The sequence below is a fragment of the Notechis scutatus genome, chromosome 3, assembly GCF_049901735.1.
Source record: "Notechis scutatus isolate UNSWTSFEM ecotype Mainland chromosome 3, rNotScu1.2, whole genome shotgun sequence".
Lineage (NCBI taxonomy): Eukaryota > Metazoa > Chordata > Lepidosauria > Squamata > Elapidae > Notechis > Notechis scutatus.
Genome location: NC_142011.1, coordinates 173948310 through 173967664, shown reverse-complemented (window position 1 = coordinate 173967664; position 19355 = coordinate 173948310). Strand labels below are relative to the sequence as shown.

Here is a 19355-nt window from a genome sequence, read left to right as displayed (position 1 = left end):
GTTTGGAGATCAGATATAGTAGCCTTAGTGGAAAGAAAGACTGTCCATGATTTCCTCTTTTGCCATCCTCTTTTACAAGCAATAAATATCAGAGGACCTTCAGACTCACATTTAATATACTGCCACAAAACAGTTCTACTACAAAATCAATTGGGTACAATATTACAGAGCCAAGCATTCAATTATAAAAACTACAAAGCATCCTTGTTTACATGGAAATTATGAAGAGAAACTGCTATATGCAACAACCAATAATAATAAAAGTAAAATACACAACAGAAAGTTTTGAACATATAAAAGTTTTATTATGTATCCCTGCTTGACCCAGTTGGCACAGAAGTAGTGAAATAGCAAACCAGAAACTTCTTTACTGTATTCTCATAAAATAAAACTATCAGTAATTAGTTCCAGTGATCACTAGTGAATGAAATCTGAATATCTCCAATTATAATCTTGTGTAAAAATAAACATAAATGCTACAGCTCTTAATGGGAAATAACATTTACATATAATCCCCATATAATATTTTGAATTGATTCATCTCCTGAAATGAGAAAACACTGCTTAAAGTTTAAAAAAAAGAAAAAATCAGAAACAAATTAATATAATTTCATGGATGCTTCAAACAGGGCTGACAGCTCTTCTTCTGTTTGAGGGCGAGGGGATAATTTAGTCACTCTTTCCTATAAGAAGAAAAAGAGTACATTCTGTAAAGTTCTAGACAAAATCAATAGCTAGGTAGAATATACATCACAGATAGATCTGGCACAATCTGCCTTGTGCACTAATCCTACTAGTATACATTCAGTAATTTTATGATATATGATGTTAGTATTTCAGTAACTAAGGCTGCAATCTTATTTCTTTTGGAATAAAGATATTTTTAATTAAGTTTTGAATTAATAGGGAAGCCAGGACTCTGTGCTTAAAGCAGGCTTATGACATCATGGCAGACGATGCAAAAGATGGTGAAAAAGAGACCATTGGAAAAGAGATGATGATTTGGGACATATTTAATTAAATTTCTTATAATGTTTGTTGCTGTTGCTAAGTATATAAATATATAGGTATATAGAATGCTCTTTTTGAATATTAGATTCCAATGCATGTCCACAGTTCAGCAGTTGTATTACTGTTCTTTTTTAGCCATGTGGTGAACAAACAGCCACCTACATTGGATCTAAAGGTTTACGTAACAAATCTGAATGTTCAGTGGAAATACGGACTGTGTTGTGAACTTTCTGAAACTCTGGAAAGTTTGTAAAGTAAGTTATGACATAAAATATATGTGACATAGAAAAATATCTCAGATGTCCTAAGGAAAATTTTGCCTCATATTAGCAAAATTCAATGACCAATCTGATTGTCAGAACTGGATGAAATGGACACAGCAAAAATAAGGACAAAAACCCCTCATACTGCAATTAATAGGTTTAGGGAATTTGAGGCCCTTCAAATATTGGTGACTTATAGCACTCAAGATACACTGCTAGTGATCAATAGAGATGGCCTACAGAGGGCTATTTGTGACCCTGAAAGAATAAGTAATAGCTTCATGTCTTTTTTCTCATAACTTCATTTAACTCATGCATACATATACACAGCTGTTTGTTATCAAATGTTGCAATGGGACAGCCATTTTTTGAGACTAAGTGTGATTATCATTAAATGTCCCTGGATAAGCAAATGTTTACTTTTTTTCTTTTCACTCTCTTTTTGAGACAAAATTTCTATGGAAAAAAAAGTGAAGCCCTATAATAACTTGTTCTTTATACATTGCTGCTAGAAGAAACAAAAAATATTCTAAGCGCCAGCATGGAAATATGATCAATTAAGACCTGGTGGTTATTTTCAGAGAAGCAGATCTTGCAAAATATCATACCTGAGGCAGGGTGCCTTTGACTAATGCAGGAATATCAGCTTTTGAATAACCAAGGGCAGCTAAGCCATCATCAACATTGAGATCAAATAAAAATTTTCGGAGAGTGTCTGCCAAAATAAACCCAGCATCCTTCATCTTGGCATTACTGATGTTAGCTCCTAAAATATAAAAGAAACATCTAGTCTGTGAAGAAATAGTGTTGTAACTTATCATAACATTGAATACCTCATTAACGTATATCTTTATACACTAAAACATTTCTCTAAGAACAACATCAACTTAAAGTTCATCAAATCATTTCTCTATTAAAGTGGTTTAAAAATATAGTCTGAGCCAAAGTGGGGAGCAAAATGAGAGACCAAATTAGCTGCCGTGAAAAATAGTTTGTTTGCCATTTTTGCATTTAGTAAGACCCATTATTTGAAAGCTGCCCAACCCAAGTTGAAGCTTCCCAGATATTTAGAATTTTCATTCTAAATCAGGTATGCTAGCTAGAGATAATGGCAGCCAGATAGGTGAGGTGGGACAGCTGCTGAAATGTTGTTTAGAAGAGGGGCCACATTCAGCATTCCATTGTGGTTTTGTTCTGTCACTTTAGAGAATTTAATTCTAACTAATTTAATTTAAATCTAACTCCTGTCAACATTCTCAAATTAATGTCTTTTCCCCTTGCTTGTTGGACCTATCTTCTTTCATGTTTTATTTTTCTTTACCAAGGCAAGCTAAGTCAATCTCAGTGTTCATATAAAGCAAGATGGAAAACTGTGTCTTCTGTACTTTACTCATACTAAGCTTTCTGATATGCACATGAAAAGAGTAGCATATAATTAAATTATGAAGTTCAACGCTATCAGGAGATGTGTGGCCAACACAAATTTGAATTTTAAAAATGAATTAGACATACCTATGGAGGTTGACCTACTAAAATTGCAATGTAGCATGCAGCATTATAGGCAGCATATTTTAAAAGCTTGGGGAACACTAAGGAGAACAATCAAAGTGGAGACTAAGGAGAACAATCAAAGTGGGCTCTTCCTGTCTTACTTGTGTACTTCTGGAATATACCTGGTTTTCTAGGCTGGATGAAATGAGCCATTGGACTGACCCAGCCATCCTCTTCATACATTCTTAAGGCATTTCAATCAAAAGAAATGGAATGTTTTACATAACATTAAAGTTGACCAGGATAACTTCTGTTACCAGGATCAATATCAATGATCTTCCTTATATCAGTTCCATTATCCTCCACGGGTTAAATGAGAACAGCCTTTTCATTTCCTAGGCAGTTTCCAATGTCAAATTGTCAGGAAGGGCAAACATTGTCTCCATCTTCTCTGGCAGATTTTTTTAATTTATGATTTTTATCAACAGACTCATACCCATGATTTGGGCAGCCTCCAAGTGGCGTTCTGGACATGCTGGTGCTGTGAAGGTAAACACTGCTGGAGAGGTGAGGATGACCGAAAGACCATGTGGCTGAAGCAAAGCAAAGCACAGTACAGCACATTTTATTTAGACAATTTATGTTACCAATAGCCATTGACAGAATTCACTGAAAAATCATAGTAACAAACATATCATTATAGACAAAAGACTAACAAGTATATTAAATTGTTACCACTAAAGAATGATCCACATTATAATCCTTTGCTTTATAATTCTTCACTAAACCGGAAATTGGATAAGACATGCCATGGCTGGAAAGAACAAAGAACCTCAATTAGTATCAAAATTACGGAATAAACAAATCATGTAAACAATTTGAACAGATACAAGTTACTAATAATGTAATTGTCCAGAGAAAGGTACAGAAAAAATATTGGTGGGCACCTTACCTCCCGATCCTCTCAGCCAAAGTGTTTCATTTCAGTTGTGCAAAGGGAAATTTAATAATGGTGATATAATCAAAACTCAAGTGAATTTACCTACGTTGTTTCTTTTGAAGCCTTTTAATTTTTAACCAAGTATTTGTTTTATTAATGCAAATAAAAATGATGTACTTAACTTACCAAAGATGTACACCAGCATTTCCAAACCCAATGCCAGCAAAAGCACTTGCCAGATGCATGTTAAATCTTGCTTCTTGATCTTCTGGATTCTTTATGGCTCTGCCCATAATAACGATATTTTATTCAGGGAAGCAGATTTGTTCATATGTAGAAGATACATTCTTAAGTGTTAACAAATTATTATTCTTCATTTTTTTCATAGACAATAAATCCTTTGGTTGTATCTTAGCAGCAGCCGTATTATTTTTCATGCAGAAAAATGCAGCTTCAGTTTCCTCAGTCTGGTGGCTTTCAGCTGCATCATACTACAACTCTATCACTAGCTATGCTATGTAGGAATGAGGATAAGTGACTGTTGTAGCACTGTTAGGTATCACAGCTTATGAAGGGAAATGCACTACAAGTAGGAATGGACAGCAGCAGACTATCCAGACAACTTATTTAATCTACAGATGGGTTCTCATTTATCAGAAAATGGATAAAAGAAAGACCCTACCTATTTTATATACAGTGAACTGAAGGTGCTTCTTCACCTATCTACAAATATTGATAGAATTTTTTGAGGAATCCTTGAGGAGTAGAAAGAAAGAACATTTACATTTCCTGTTCCCTGAAGAAAGGATATAACAATATCAATATTCAAAACGTACATGTTGGAGAAGAAACTCAAACTATCTTGATCAAGAGTGTGATGGATTACATTTGTTTTGAGTTAGCATCATAAAGATTTTGTGTTCTTGCTTAGTAAGGAGGACTTCAACCTTCAACCACAACCGTACTTCAACCAATCCACCATCCAAGACTAGGCACGCACGCCCCTAGCTACCTCAATTCCAACTACAGTTGGCCTTAAATGCAAGCTACTCAATGCAAGAAGCCTTTTGAATAAAATACCTGAATTTCTCCTCTTACTAAATATGGCTAAATTCGACATCATGAAATGACTCAACACATCTCTCCCTGACTCCATTACCACAGTAAGAGACTATCATGTTTACCGATCAGATCATGAAATTCGTAGAGGAGGTGGTGTTGCTATCTTCTATAAAAAGTCCTTACATCTAAAAAACATCCAAGTTACTCAGGAGCTTGCTCTTCCTGAGACTATCATCTGTGAACTATCCTTAAATATCACATTTCGATTCTTACTATGTTACAGAGCACCTGATTATGACATTGTACATGTAAACAAGCTAAATACACTACTAACATGGGCAGCATCCTGCCCACACACTTTTATCTTTCTTGGTGACTTCAATCTACCTCATATTAACTGGACCCTAAACAAATGTACAACTGAACTCATACATGCAACCTTCTACAATGCTCTTACAAATCTGGGACTGGAACAACTAGTAACCAACAATACTAGACTTAACAACTGCCTTGATCTCATCTTTTGCAATAGTTTGAATTTAATTTATGGAATACAAACTAAAGAACCCTTTTCCAACAGTGACCACAATATGATTGACTTTTGTCTCAACATACGCCCACACAAAAATCATCACAATGACGTAATCCCCAGTTATAACTTCAAAAAAGTCAACTATGATCTTATAGACAACAATCTCTCATCCCTTGATTGGCAATCTCTATTCACTGAATGCAATACTGTTGAAGACCATTACAACATATTTTTACTTGAAGTCAAAAGAGTCATCAAACTATATGTACCAATAACAACTTCCAAAAAAACCCAAAACAGATTACCCATAACAATAAGGAAACTTCAATCCGAAAAGAGATCACTCTGGCGGAAAAACAAACCTGGTCATGTTGCCAACTTCAAAAGCCGATACAAAAATTTATGCCACCAGATAAAGACTGAATGCACCAATTATCACATTAAACAAGAGGAAAACCTTCTACACACAAATTCCACCTGCCCTTTTTACAATTTTGTAAACAACAAACTAAAAGACTCAAGGTCCATCCCACCCCTGATAGGACCTAATGGTAAAGACTGCAACGATGACACCATTAAAGCCAACATCTTTAACACATTCTTTGGCTCAGTATTTGTAAACAGCAATGCATCATGCCCAGTATTTCCTAACCGAACCACAGAAAACTACAATGAACTAATACATATTGATTTTACAGAAGACAATATTGAAAAAGCACTACGCAACCTAAAACCATCTCTATCTATTGGACCAGACGGAATATGTGCCTACTTCTTAAAAAAGCTATCCACTGCCACAGCAGAACCTCTAAGCATAATCTTTGAAAAATCTTTCAGGACCAGCTCCTTGCCTAACCTATGGTCACAAGCCACGGTCATCCCCATCTTCAAAAAGGGAGACCCCAGCCTAGTTGAAAATTACAGACCAATCTCTTTATGCTGCGTCACCTATAAAGTCATGGAATCAATTATTAACCAATCCATTATCCTCCACTTAGAGACAAACAACCTACTCTCCAATAAACAATTTGGTTTCAGAAAAAAACTATCCTGTAATCTGCAACTCTTACACTGCAAAAACATATGGACTACACAACTCGATCAGGGCAAAACAATAGACGCAATCTACATAGACTTCTGCAAAGCCTTTGATTCAGTGGTACATGACAAACTACTCCTAAAACTAAAATCTCATGGTATCTCTGGACACCTGCATAACTGGATAGAAGCATTCCTGTCAGACAACAAATGGTCAAAATTGGGAGTGTCCTATCAAATTCTGTACCTGTCAATAGTGGTGTCCCCCAAGGCAGTGTTCTAGCACCAACTCTCTTCATATTCTACATAAATGACCTCTGTGATCATATTAAGAGCAACTGCGTTCTCTTCACTGATGATGTAAAGCTATTCAATACCACAGACAATACTGCTACCCTTCAAAAAGATCTTGACTATGTATCAGAATGATCAAACAAATGGCAACTTCAAATCTCAACAAATAAATGCTCTGTCTTACATATTGGCAAAAAAAAAAATATCAGAAAAAAAATACAAGCTGAATAGTCAAGATCTTGTTGATGATCCAAACTCTGTAAAGGATCTTGGAATACTCATCTCTAATGATCTAAGTGCTAGAGCCCACTTTAACTACATAGCCAAAAAGGCATTAAGAGTTGTTAACCTAATCCTACGTAGCTTTTTCTCTGGTAATATCACACTACTAACTGGAGCATACAAAACATTTGCTAGACCAATACTTGAATACAGCTCATCAGTCTGGAACCCACATTATGTATCTGATATTAGCACAGTTGAGAAAGTCCAGAAATATTTCACAAGAGTTCTCCACTCTTCTACTCGTTGTAGAATACCTTATGCCACCAGACTTGAAATTCTAGACCTAGAAAATCTTGAATTACGCCGTCTTCGGTCTGATCTAAATATGGGATATAAAATCATACATTGCAATGACTTACCTGTCAATGAATACTTCAGCTTCAACCATAACAACACAAGAGCACACAATAGATACAAACTCAAGGTTAACCGCACCAAACTTGATTGCAGGAAATACGACTTCAGCAACAGAGTGGTCAATGTCTGGAATACTCTACCTGACTGTGGTTTCTTCCCCAAACCCCAAAAACTTTAACCTTAGACTGTCTACTATTGACCTCACCCCTTTCCTAAGAAGTCTGTAGGGGGCATGCATAAGCGCACCAATGTGCCTACCGTCCCTGTCCTATTGTTTCTTTTATTTTTCTTATATGTACCCATTTCATGTATTCATAACTATGTATATACTTATACCTATTATCTTGTAAGCGATTGACAAATCAAAATAAATAAAATAAATAAAAAATAAAAAATAAATAAACTGTGAGTATCCAAATTTTGTGATGTGTCAGATTTGCTTAGGTAGACTTTGTAACTGCCAGTCCTTCAGTAATTTTTTTTTCTTAAAACAGTTTATTAGTTTTTACAATTAAAAACAACCAATGATACATACACAAATAAACGAGAGAAAAAAAGAAGGAAGAAAAGAAAGAAAAGAAAAGATTGAAAAGAAAGAAAAAAGAAAGAAAAAGAAGGAAGAAAAGTTAATAAGAATGCTTTTAACTTTTCTTCAGTCTTTCAGTAATTTGAGGTCCTGCATAATTCCTCAAATATTTGGCTGGGAACAATGGGATTTGTAATCTAACATAGCCAGATAGCACTGTATTATTGCGAACTGTTTTATTTGTTCTTTATAAACTTATTTCAGGAAGTACCCTGATTATTATTCATTCTCTGCCATTATTTACTACTGGTGAAGAATACTATAGGACACAACACATAACACACACAACACAGATTGTATATTTTAAAGTTTAAGTATTCATTTGGATACTGAAAGGGGAAAAATAATACAAGGATAAAAGGTCATTGAAGACTTGTACCTTTTTAAATATTTAGAAACAATCCGTAATGCATGGACAGCCCAGACATCACTGATGGGGTTGCTTCCTTGATAAGCTGGCCGGTTCACTGGGTTTGAAGGACAAGGGCTGCGCTGGTTGTAGGGAAGAGCAGTGTAGGATTCAAGAGCATGGCTATCAGATTGAATGAGGAAGTGGGGAGAAATACACAAGAATTTGACTTTATGGGTTGTCTCCTACAGTATTTGCAAACCATTTTTAAAATGGTAGTAATGTATCTTCATACTTAGTGCAACTATTTCCCAACTGTTTACCACAGAAAATGTGCATCATACTGTGCTACCAATAAACTACATAGAGGGTTTAATAATAATAAACTACATAGAGGATGAATGTTTTCCAAATGTTTCTTTTATGCCTCTTCAGAACCAAAATATTCTCTTGTAGCTCATTAAGGTCAATTTAAACAAAATAATTTGAAGTACTTTGCAGTATGATTCAATAAAAGATAAGTAGAGCTTGTCTTGATTGGATCAAATGGGCTACGTATTCCACCTTTTTGTCCTCAGACAGACTTCTGGCTGAATGCATGGAAAAACAGGGAAATACAGCTGGAACTGTAGTTAATGAGGCAAAAACTAGACCTCATTCCCAACTAAATATGACTACCTTGCAAAAGCAACAGACCTCATGATTCCATCTGAGAGCCTCAACACCACAACCTGTTGGACGTACAAACTATACCCAAGGAACAGCCAACCTGTTTCTGCTTTTCTTTTCTTCTGAAATGTTTCCTATGCTTTTCCCCTACCTGTGGACTGAACTGCCTCTTATCGGACCATTGCCCAGGTTACACATCTTCCTCATATCTCCCAAGGTCATTCCCACATACAATATCAACACAGTATGGTCTCAAATTGTAAAATTATCTAATAATGTATAGCTAAAAAGTTGTATGAAATACACTTACCAAAGCACATCAAAACCACTATTAGCTGCCACCCGCTCTGGCATATGGAGAGTGTGTAATGGATCAATAATACCCAAAGAAGGCTTAATGGATCTAGATGCAATGCCTAAATATAGAAAAATATATAGGTATACCCAGAAACGAGAACTTTCTAAATAGACTTTGCAATAATAGTTAAAATGATTTAGAGTCTGCAAAGTATTTGAACCTTTCAAATAATTAAGAATATTACTGAGATTTAAATAAAATTTCAGAAAAGAAATTTTTAAGAAAGCCAAGAGGTATTATAAAATAAAAATAAATGCATACATACAAAACCCTTACCAGTTTTTACTTTTAATTCTTTGTAATCAAAAATAGCAACTCCAGTGGTTTCACTTCCAGTTCCAGCTGTTGTAGGAACTTTGGAAAAGAGCAAATTAAATTTAATAGTACATTTCGTTACACATCATTACACACACAATAACATACAGCAGAGGTGGGGTAATATGCTGCCCTCAGGAACTGATGACTTATTATATTACAATATTATTCCACAAGCTGAAGCAACTACATCTGGAATTCAATAGCACATATTAAACAAATCACCGGGGCCCGATGGATTACATCCCAGAGTTTTAAAGGAGCTGGCAGAGGTCATCTCAGAACCACTGCATCATTTCTTTGAAAAATCCTGGAGCACCGGGGAACTACCAGAGGACTGGAAAAGAGCTGATGTGGTTCCCATCTTCAAAAAAGGGGGGGGAAAACAGATCCAGGAAACTATACACCAATCAGCCTAACATCAATACCCAGGAAGATACTGGAAAAGATAATAAAAAAACAGATCTGCCAACATCTAGAAACAAGTAAAGTAATAACTAGCAGTCAGCATGGGTTTGTTAAGAACAGATCATGTCAAACCAATCTTATTTTATTCTTCAACACAGTGACTAAATTAGTAGACCAGCAAAATACTGTGGACATAATATATTTAGATTTCAGCAAGGCATTTGATAAAGTAGACCACAACCTACTTCTTAGTAAGCTAGAAAAAAGTGGAATAGATAGCACCACCACTAGATGGACTTGCAACTGGCTGGCAAACCGTACTCAACAAGTAGTCCTTAATGGGTCTAAATCTACATGGAGGGAAGTAAGCAGTGGGGTGCCACAAGGTTCTGTCTGCCCACTACTCTTCAATATCTTCATTAACGACTTAGATGAGGGTATAGAAGGGGAACTTACCAAATTTGCAGATGATACTAAGCTGGCAGGAATAGCTAACAACCAAGAAGATAGGCTCAAGATCCAGATGGATCTTGACAGACTAGAACACTGGGCCATATCTAATAAAATGAAATTCAATACAGAGAAAAGTAAAGTCCTACACTTAGGCAAGAAAAACCAAAAGTACACATATAGACTGGATGAAACCAGGCTCAATAGCAGTAACTGTGAGAGGGATCTTGGAGTCTTAGTGGACAACCAGCTAAATATGAGCCAGCAGTGTGCAGCAGCTGCCAAAAAAGCTAATGCAATCCTAAATTGTATTAACAGAGGGATAAAGTCAAGATCAAGGGAAGTACTAATACCACTCTACAAAGCCTTAGTAAGACCACACCTAGAGTACTGCATCCAGTTTTGGTCACCACATTATAAAAAAGATGTTGAGACTCTAGAAATAGTACAGAGAAGAGCAACCAGGATGATTAGGGGACTGGAGGCTAAAACATACAATGGACGGTTGCAGGAACTGGGCTTGGCTAGTCTAGTAAAGAGAAGGACCAGGGGAGACATGATAGCGGTCTTCCAATATTTGAGGAGCTGCCACAGGGAGGAGGGGGTCAAGCTATTTTCTAAAGCTCCTGTAGGCCAGACAAGGAATAATGGATGGAAACTGAACAAGGAGAGATTTAACCTGAACACAAGGAGAAACTTTCTGACAGTGAGAACAATCAACCAATGGAACAGCTTGCCCTCAGAAGTTGTGGGAGCACCATCAGTTGAGACTTTCAAAAAGAGATTGGACTGCCATTTGTCAGAAATGGTATAGGGTCTCCCGCTTGGGCGGGGGGTTGGACTAGATGACCTACAAGGTCCCTTCCAACTCTGATTATCTGTAATCTGTAATCTATATGAATAAAAGTTATTTACTCATCAGTGTACCAACCAATTCATTGTGAATTATCAAACAGCCTGTATACTGCAAGGTTATCAGCTGCTATATTATATGTCAGTATCTGCTTTAGGAGCAATATAATGTCATTATGTAGAACCATTCTGGGGAAAATGGTGCAAATTAGGAAAAAATAACTGTAAAACAAGAGTGAGAAGAAAAACAGCACCCTATTATAATGAAAACTATATGTAATCATTAGAAAGGTTCTCTAGCTATGCGAGTATTTCCTTGGTGTGATTTCCCCAAATAGCTCAGAGAATCCGATCCAATTAATTTACAAAATCTATTCAAGTAATGATATGAGAACTCAAACCTATCGCACAAGCTCTATTGTTTTACAATTACCCCTCTCCCCCAGTACAGAGCTTTTCCTTACCTGCTATCAGAGGTCTGACGTGAATTGTAACAGGCTCGCCTTTTCCAATAGGAGCATTGACGTAATCTAAGAAATCTGATTGTGGACTTGATGCATAGAGATCAGCAGCTTTACAAGTATCTATGACTGAACCCCCGCCTACGGCAACATAGGAGTCAAACTCCCCCTTTTTGGCAAACTCAATGGCATCTAGGAAACTTGAAATGAAAAAAAAAAACCATTTCAATTTATTTTGCACTTATCCAATTTACAATTTATAAAATATCATAATGTGTTTACCCCCACCCCCAGACAAGGAGTCATAACAATATTTAGAGTGCATAGCTTCTCCATCTCTGCCTAATTATTCATGTAGGCTGCACAAACATAGGAAAGAATAAATACCTTTGGTCTGTGGGCTCCACTCTTACATTATCATAGATTTGGAAGTTTATGCCATTGATTGTCAGAGAATCCAACACTGCTGTCATGGGAGGAAGCTGACAAAGATTCTTATCTGTCATCACACAAACTTTTTTAGCACCCCAATTCTGCAAGTCCTATAGTAAATGAAAATGTAGTTAAATCAAAGAAAGGGAAAAGACAAATCTGAAAATGGCTTCCATTGTAAAATGCTAAATATTCAACTTGGTAGTTGGCTGCCCATTGTAGGGCTCCCAAATTATGCCTCACTTTCATTTTTATGTGGATTTCTGAAATGGAAAGAATCATTAACAGATTAACATGGTCTCAAAGATATCTATTGCATTATCTTTTCCAGTTGGGTGCCTTGGAGCCAGTTGGATGAGTATAATTAATTCCGTCCAGTGGTGGTATTCTACCGGTTCAGCCCAGTTCTGGCATACCAGTAGAGCTGAAGATCGGTGGAGACCAAACCGGTTCTCTCTGAGGAGCTGCTCTTGGGCCCAGCCACCCACCTGGGCTGCCGTACTGACCTTTATTCCCTGCTTTTGAAGTGCAGCTGCTTTGCACGCCGTAGCAGATTGCCACGTGTCAGCTGCTGAAGCGACAGGGAGAATGCAGGATTGCAGGAGGTGAGTCGGAAAGCCTCTGCGCCTGCACAAAGTGTGTGTTTGGCACACGTGCACATGCAAAATGTGTGTGCATGCACAAAGCACGCCCATCAAGCCACGCCCACTGAACTGGTGGTAAACTATTTTGAAATGCACCACTGATTCCTTGACTGCAATGTTCCAAAAACCCAAAGGAACTTTTCCAAATCAGGGTCTCTCCATATGTTTTCACTCCAAATCTCATAATCCTTAGCTGACCTAGCTAAAAACAATGGCAGACGAAGGATATTTTGTGATAATTCTGTTTTATGTGATATAGATATAATGCATATAAAATTCTTTCTCTTTTTTAAAAAAGAATTAAGTAACCACTTTTTGGAAATATTATAAACTATTCTATACCATTCCCACTTCTTTAGTAACTCCCTCTCCATATCGGATATTGGAAACAGCCATCTGGAAAAGTCAAGAAAAATACATTTCAGTAAAAATAGTTTAAAACAGAAAAGTCACTTTTAATGTAACTAATGGAAGTGTTCGTTTCAACAAGTAGCAGTTTGTTTACTGTCTTTACCTCAAAGGCATAGTCTGTTTTCCCCAAAGCAATGTCTTTAGTACCTGGAATGAAAACAATGAAGTTAGCTTGCTGCTTAGTTTATGGAAAACGACAGAAATTCTACTGGAATGGGTATTGCATTTGGGGTTCTGTAATTTTTAAGAACTTTGCCATAGAGATGAAGGTAAATCTATAAAATGCCATCCCTGTCATGGAAACTGAAGAGACATATAAAGCCATCATAAAGGCATTTCCAATCGCAAAGCAAGCGTTTATCAAAAAGAAAATTGGCATGATGACTCTACTACCTTTAATTTTATGATACTCTAATACTCCAGAGGTTCAACTTTTTAAGGTACTATTTTTAATTTTAAGAACACCTCTAGGTCTAAGGCTGGCACTTTGCAGTCTGCTATCTTCCCATTTAAATTCATTTAAATTTAGAAGAATCTTTAGAACAGGGGTCTTCAAACTTTACAGCTTTTAGACTTGTGGACTTCAACTCCTAGAATTCCTCCTCCAGTCATGTGAGCTCAGGAATTCTGGGAGTTGAAGTCCACAAGTCTTAAACTTGCTTTAGAAAGATCAGGTAAATCAGGGAACCTGGAAGGCACAAAGGAAAGCAGGCACATTAATGTCCATGGGTATTAGCTTTGCTTGGCCATTCTAAGTGTGTATTGGGGGGCACTGATAGAACAGCATACACAAGTCCCCTGCCTCTAAACTATACCAGTAGGTCAATATTAAGCAGGTCTGGCTTAATACTGTACTGGGATATGTTATGTTTCAAACATAAGCGATTCGTTTTTCTCTCCCCTTCCCTTCCCTTTGTGCACTTCCCTTCCAAATATGGCATTATTTAGCTACATTTAGAGTAGGCCTATCGAAAAAAATAGTACTCACCTTTATAATAACCAGGTTAATGCTTTGCTTTCTAGCTAAGTCTGGAGCCAATCCAGCCACATTTTTTTCCAGAGAGCAGCACATGGATCCCTCCCTCCCTCCCTATATAATAAATTAGACATTGGTTCCCTTGCCCAGTCAAACCATTTCTGCCTGGAAGCTGAATTCAATATTTAGTTTCTGAATTTATGGCCAAGCAACTAAGCCACGATAATAAGCCTGCTAATCAGCCTTGGGATGTAGTGATGCACACAACAATTAATATAGAAACATTTCTGTTTTCTCTATCTGCACTTAAACCTGCTGTCTTTGGGTTGCTTGTTATGGTCTCTCTCATCGATTCTGCTCACGGTCAACTTTCTCTAATGTCTGAATCTGCAATAATTTCTGTGATTAATTTGACATCCCAACAACATGTCCAAGCCACTTCCACTATTTTCTTTGGCTGGTACAATAGAAATCCTGCTGTTATATTATCTGGTAGAGCGAAGCTTTTGTTAAAGACTTCATTGGTTTTGGAAAACTATATGCATTGTTCTCTTTGGAACATGTGTATTTTTGAAACATAGAATGGTTCTGAAGAGGGCTTACAATAAAGCTACTCTTTTACCATCTCATCGCTGTGGTTTAATATTTATTGTTTGAAATTTATACAGAATTTATACAGAATTTCATTAAATTATGCAAAGTGGCAGGAAAAATAAAAGCACAATAACAAACCCGTCACTCTCTCAGCCCAACCCACCTCACAGGATTGTTGTTGTGTGGAAAATAGGAGGAAAAAAGTATATAAGGCATACTCACCACCGTGAGTTATTTATAAATAATAATAATAATAATAAAGGCAGGATAAAAAAATAAAATTAAAATTAAAATAAATAACCAGCAAGTTTTGCTCTGTAAATGACCAGCTTCATTTACTCCTATTGCTTGAACTGTTTTAATTGTAATCTACTTTGAGGTTTTATTTTTAAGTGGAGGCTGTATATTTTTTTTTGCAAATAAACAAATTATTAAATTCAACAATACATGAATCAAACAAGAGTTATTGTAATATATATGTGATGCTCTTCCTCTATGCAGCTTATATGTGGATCTGAATGATCTAATTCATACACTGATTGATCCCACGTTTTATTAGATGCACCACTGCCATAGGATTGAGTGCTCCTTGGCTATTCACAGATTTCAGAGATGAACATGGAAAGAACACAGTCAAATTGTTGCCCCCCACCCCCAAATGTAATAAGTGATTCTATATTTTTTCTCCAGAGGGATGGGATGTCCAGAGTTTATTTTCCTAGAATCATAGAATTTATGAATTAGCAATTCAGCAATCAAAGTATAAAATTAAATCTGATATCTTCCACTTTGCCCAAGAAGCAAAATGTCAACCCTGAAGCTGACCAGAGCAAGGCCATTTTGAGGCTTCAGTGTTGCCACACTGGAGCTGGGGGATAGGGAGGGGGGAATAGAGATAGTTGGGGTTTGTAGTGAAAACAAAACACTTTCTCCTGGGAACCAAGGACATTCCCACAGAGAGGGGAGGAGTGAAGTTACTAGGCAACTAGATGACAACTTGATTGGAGCATGTGACTGATGGTTGGGAGGGAGGAGACTTTTACTTTTAATTAGATGAAAACCATGGGAACATTTAGAGTCAGTTTTCACCAGCCTGTGCCAATATCCAAATAAAACCATTCTTTGAGGAATCTACCTAACTCGGAGTTATGTTTGCTATGGGTGTATTACTTGGAACCCTGGCACAAAATGTTCTAGATAGCTTACAGAATTAACCAAACTCTAACCAAACTTTAGAATGTAGAACTTTGCAATGGATCAACTGGGATTTTTTTTTTTGTTCTACAACTCTGATTCTTTTTGCTTTAATTTCCTATCCTATTCAGCAATTTCTTCTGATAGTTCATCTAAGCTGATAGTGAAAAATACAGGTACTCCTCGGTTCATGACTGTCCTACTTAGTAACTGTTTGAAATTATAATGCTGCTGAAAAAGTAACCTTATGATTGGTGCTTGAACTTGAGACCATTGCAGTATTCCCACTGTTACACGATTGCCATGCACAACTGTCTTCACAACTGTCACACATTTATGACCATCACAGTGTCCCCGGATCAGGTGATCAGTATTTGCAAGCTTCACAGCTGACTTCCAACAAGCAAAGTCAGTGGAGAATCTGGCAGCAAGACCACAAGTCATAGTGCCATGTTGTAAGTTCAGTACAATCTGTTGTAAGTTCAGCACAATCACATGATCTTTCACTTAACCACCACATCACTTAATGATGAAGTTGCTGGTCCCAATTATGGGTTATCGAGGGCTACTTGTATATTATTACAAGTATTATATTATTATTATTATGTGTAACATTATTATATATAAAACATAGTATTTTATATACAGTATAATTAAAAAATAAAAGCATTTGAGGAAACAGAGTTAGTACATCTTACATGTATTTCATCGTATGATTATCCAATCAGGGGTTACCAAGGAGGGTTTCTTTCTACAGTTTAGACTCAAAGTATGTACAACCTACTTTGAGTAGATTCCAACCTGCACTTCCTCCAAACTCTTAGATACTGTGCAATTCATCTAAGATCTACTACCTATTAGATAATTGACCTTGGGGAATGAAAAGCATTCTCTCCCAATAACGCTAGGCCTTCCTGGACATAAAGGTTCTGATGCAGCACCAGGTACAGCATGACGATTTGCTAACAGTATGCTGTCAATCAATCCTTAGATTTTAATTCTTGAAAAATATATTGACCTGGTTTACTTGGTAAAATAATTACTCTTTGTAATAGTCATTAAATATTTGTAGAACTTGGAACAGGGAATAATTAATGTACTGACATACACACACAAAATAACAGTTCACCTTGACTGTAAGTGTGAGAATGAACTGGACACATGCATCTATTGAAAAGAAAAAAAGAAAATGATTACTGTAACGAAGTATTGAGAGGAAATATCAACTTTCTATATAGAAACAATTTATAATTTTAATTTACAAGCATATTCTGCCATCTAGTGGCAATTACATTTTATTGAAATGGCAATGATTGTCACAATCTAATCTGAATTAAATTTAAACAGGGCTTAAAATGAGGCAATTTACACTCATTTGCAATGTAAGATTTCAACTCGTTATTTATTACATCTATTAATGGCTGTTTATCTTTGCTATATTTTATCTTTTATTTTATAAAGTAGTTATAGGAGCAACAAATTATTAAGACTTTAAAGTATCTTTCTAAGGCTAAGGGTATGTTTCATGTTCACTTTGCCTAGCCCATTGAACCATGTTTATAGAACAGTTTCATTGGCTCCTATGGAATTTATTTACAAGTAGTGTATTTACAAGTAGCATATAATTTAAAACTACTTATTCAATTACTGAATTCTTACCTGTTTATTATTTTGCATAGACTTGTTGCTCCAGCTCCTGCACACTACTTAAAATTCTTTAAAACTTAGGCAATTTGAACATTTTATACAATAAACATTAATTCATGGTCCATTATTTTAATAGGATTCAATAAATATGGATGTCTCCCATGTCAACACTTTCCACCTACTGCCTCTAATCCATTTATACCTGCACATTTTTGAAGTAATATCATTCAATTCTTGTTAAAAATGTATTGCTCTCCTCTGAAAGATATGTTTACGTGAGTTGTTTTATTTATATTTGTAAAAAGGGCAAACTACATAGGGAAATATATCTTTATTCTACACAATTACTAATTGGTTTCATTTTTCTTCAGTGAAAAAACGTATGACATTTTAATTACTATATTTTATATTTCAATATTTCATCCCCCCCAATATTGCAATTCTGCAATATTGCAGAGGGTAGCTACACATTCAGTGCATGAATAATATTAAATAAAATTGTAAATTACATAGAAGTGTTGCTGCTCAGTTTCACTATGCACTAAACTCCGTTTCTTTTATTTTATTTTTTTGTATTTACTTCGAAAATAAATGTTACATATAAACCAAAGTCCATTTCTGTGCTTGATCAAATAACTTTTTGAAACAAAGACTAGCATTCTGCTTGTCTCTCTCTTAGCAAGAAACTAGATGGAAATAAGTAAATTAAAGTATCGGCTTCAAAGATAATTATCCCCAAACTTGGCTTTAGGACTTGTAGAATTCTCAAATCTTTCCTTACACGGAAGGTTTGCTGCGGTTTTATTTTTCCTAATGCCGTAAAGAAACGAAGTTTCCAAGCCCGATTCCAATTTCGTGGAAAGCAAACCAAGTAAACCAAGCTGCTTTTGCCAGATGCTCCCAAACGAAGCTTCCAAGCCTGATTCAAATGTCGTGGAAAGTGAGCCAAGCTGCTTTTTGCCAGGCGCTCCCATAGGAAGCAAGAAACTTAAGGCACAAACACTCACGCTGCCAGCTGCAGCTGCTTCAGCAAACGAGCCACCTTCTCGCGTCCTCCTCCTGCCATGACTTCTGCCGCTCTGCTTGGGATAGCAAGGGACGACGGGAAAGCGAAGTTGAGGACAAATTGAGTAAAGCGCTTTAAAAGAGAAAGGAAGAAATGGCTATTCTATTCCTATGCTGGGCAATCCGCTGCAGCAGCTCGCTGACAACCGGAATGGGTTTGGCATCAAAGCGGGGAAGAAGAGTACAGCCATGCGTTCATCTTTTTTCAGACTATTAGACCTATTAGACCTAGTTGGTGGATATCTTACCTTTTTTATCCTAGCATTTTGCCACAGGTGCGGGGTCCGACGCTGACTGCATTAAAGTAGCACCACACATATTGAATCACAAATTAGCCAGCCATATACAAACTGTATTCATAAACTCTGCTGGCTTAGTTTATGGTTCATTATGCTGTGTGACCCCAGCAAAATTGGCTTGCATAAACCATGGGTATGAATGCTGTTAACAAAATCTTGTGTTCTTTGGAGTTACAGACTTAGTTTCTTAGCTCATGTAAAGAAGGTCTACCGGTAGAAAGGATATGGGGATATTAAAGGGCCAGAAAATTGGATTGCCAGTTGTGTAGCTCCTTATTTGGAATGTGCAGTGTTTTTAGCATCTCTACAGTAATACTAAGCATTTTGTGTTCATGTTATTGTGTTTGAATGGCATATACTATTTGGGTATAA

General features: G+C 36.4%; 1 protein-coding gene across 2 annotated transcripts; it reads right to left on the bottom strand.

The window, feature by feature from the left end:
* Positions 1–283: 283 nt before the first annotated feature.
* ADHFE1 (alcohol dehydrogenase iron containing 1) lies at positions 284–18700 on the bottom strand. Of its 2 annotated transcripts, XM_026691962.2 has the most exons (14): positions 18627–18700; positions 17102–17139; positions 13312–13355; positions 13140–13193; positions 12109–12263; positions 11725–11921; positions 9512–9589; positions 9188–9293; positions 8239–8391; positions 3892–3990; positions 3501–3579; positions 3262–3358; positions 1883–2040; positions 284–683 (listed from the first exon to the last, which is right to left on the bottom strand). In XM_026691962.2, exons 1-14 carry the CDS (start codon positions 18683–18685, stop codon positions 600–602), a joined length of 1401 nt encoding a protein of 466 aa, XP_026547747.2. In that variant the 5' UTR covers positions 18686–18700; the 3' UTR covers positions 284–599. The 2 variants fall into 2 exon arrangements, with proteins under 2 accessions (XP_026547747.2, XP_087817931.1); XM_087961805.1 differs by lacking the exon at positions 13140–13193.
* Positions 18701–19355: the final 655 nt, after the last annotated feature.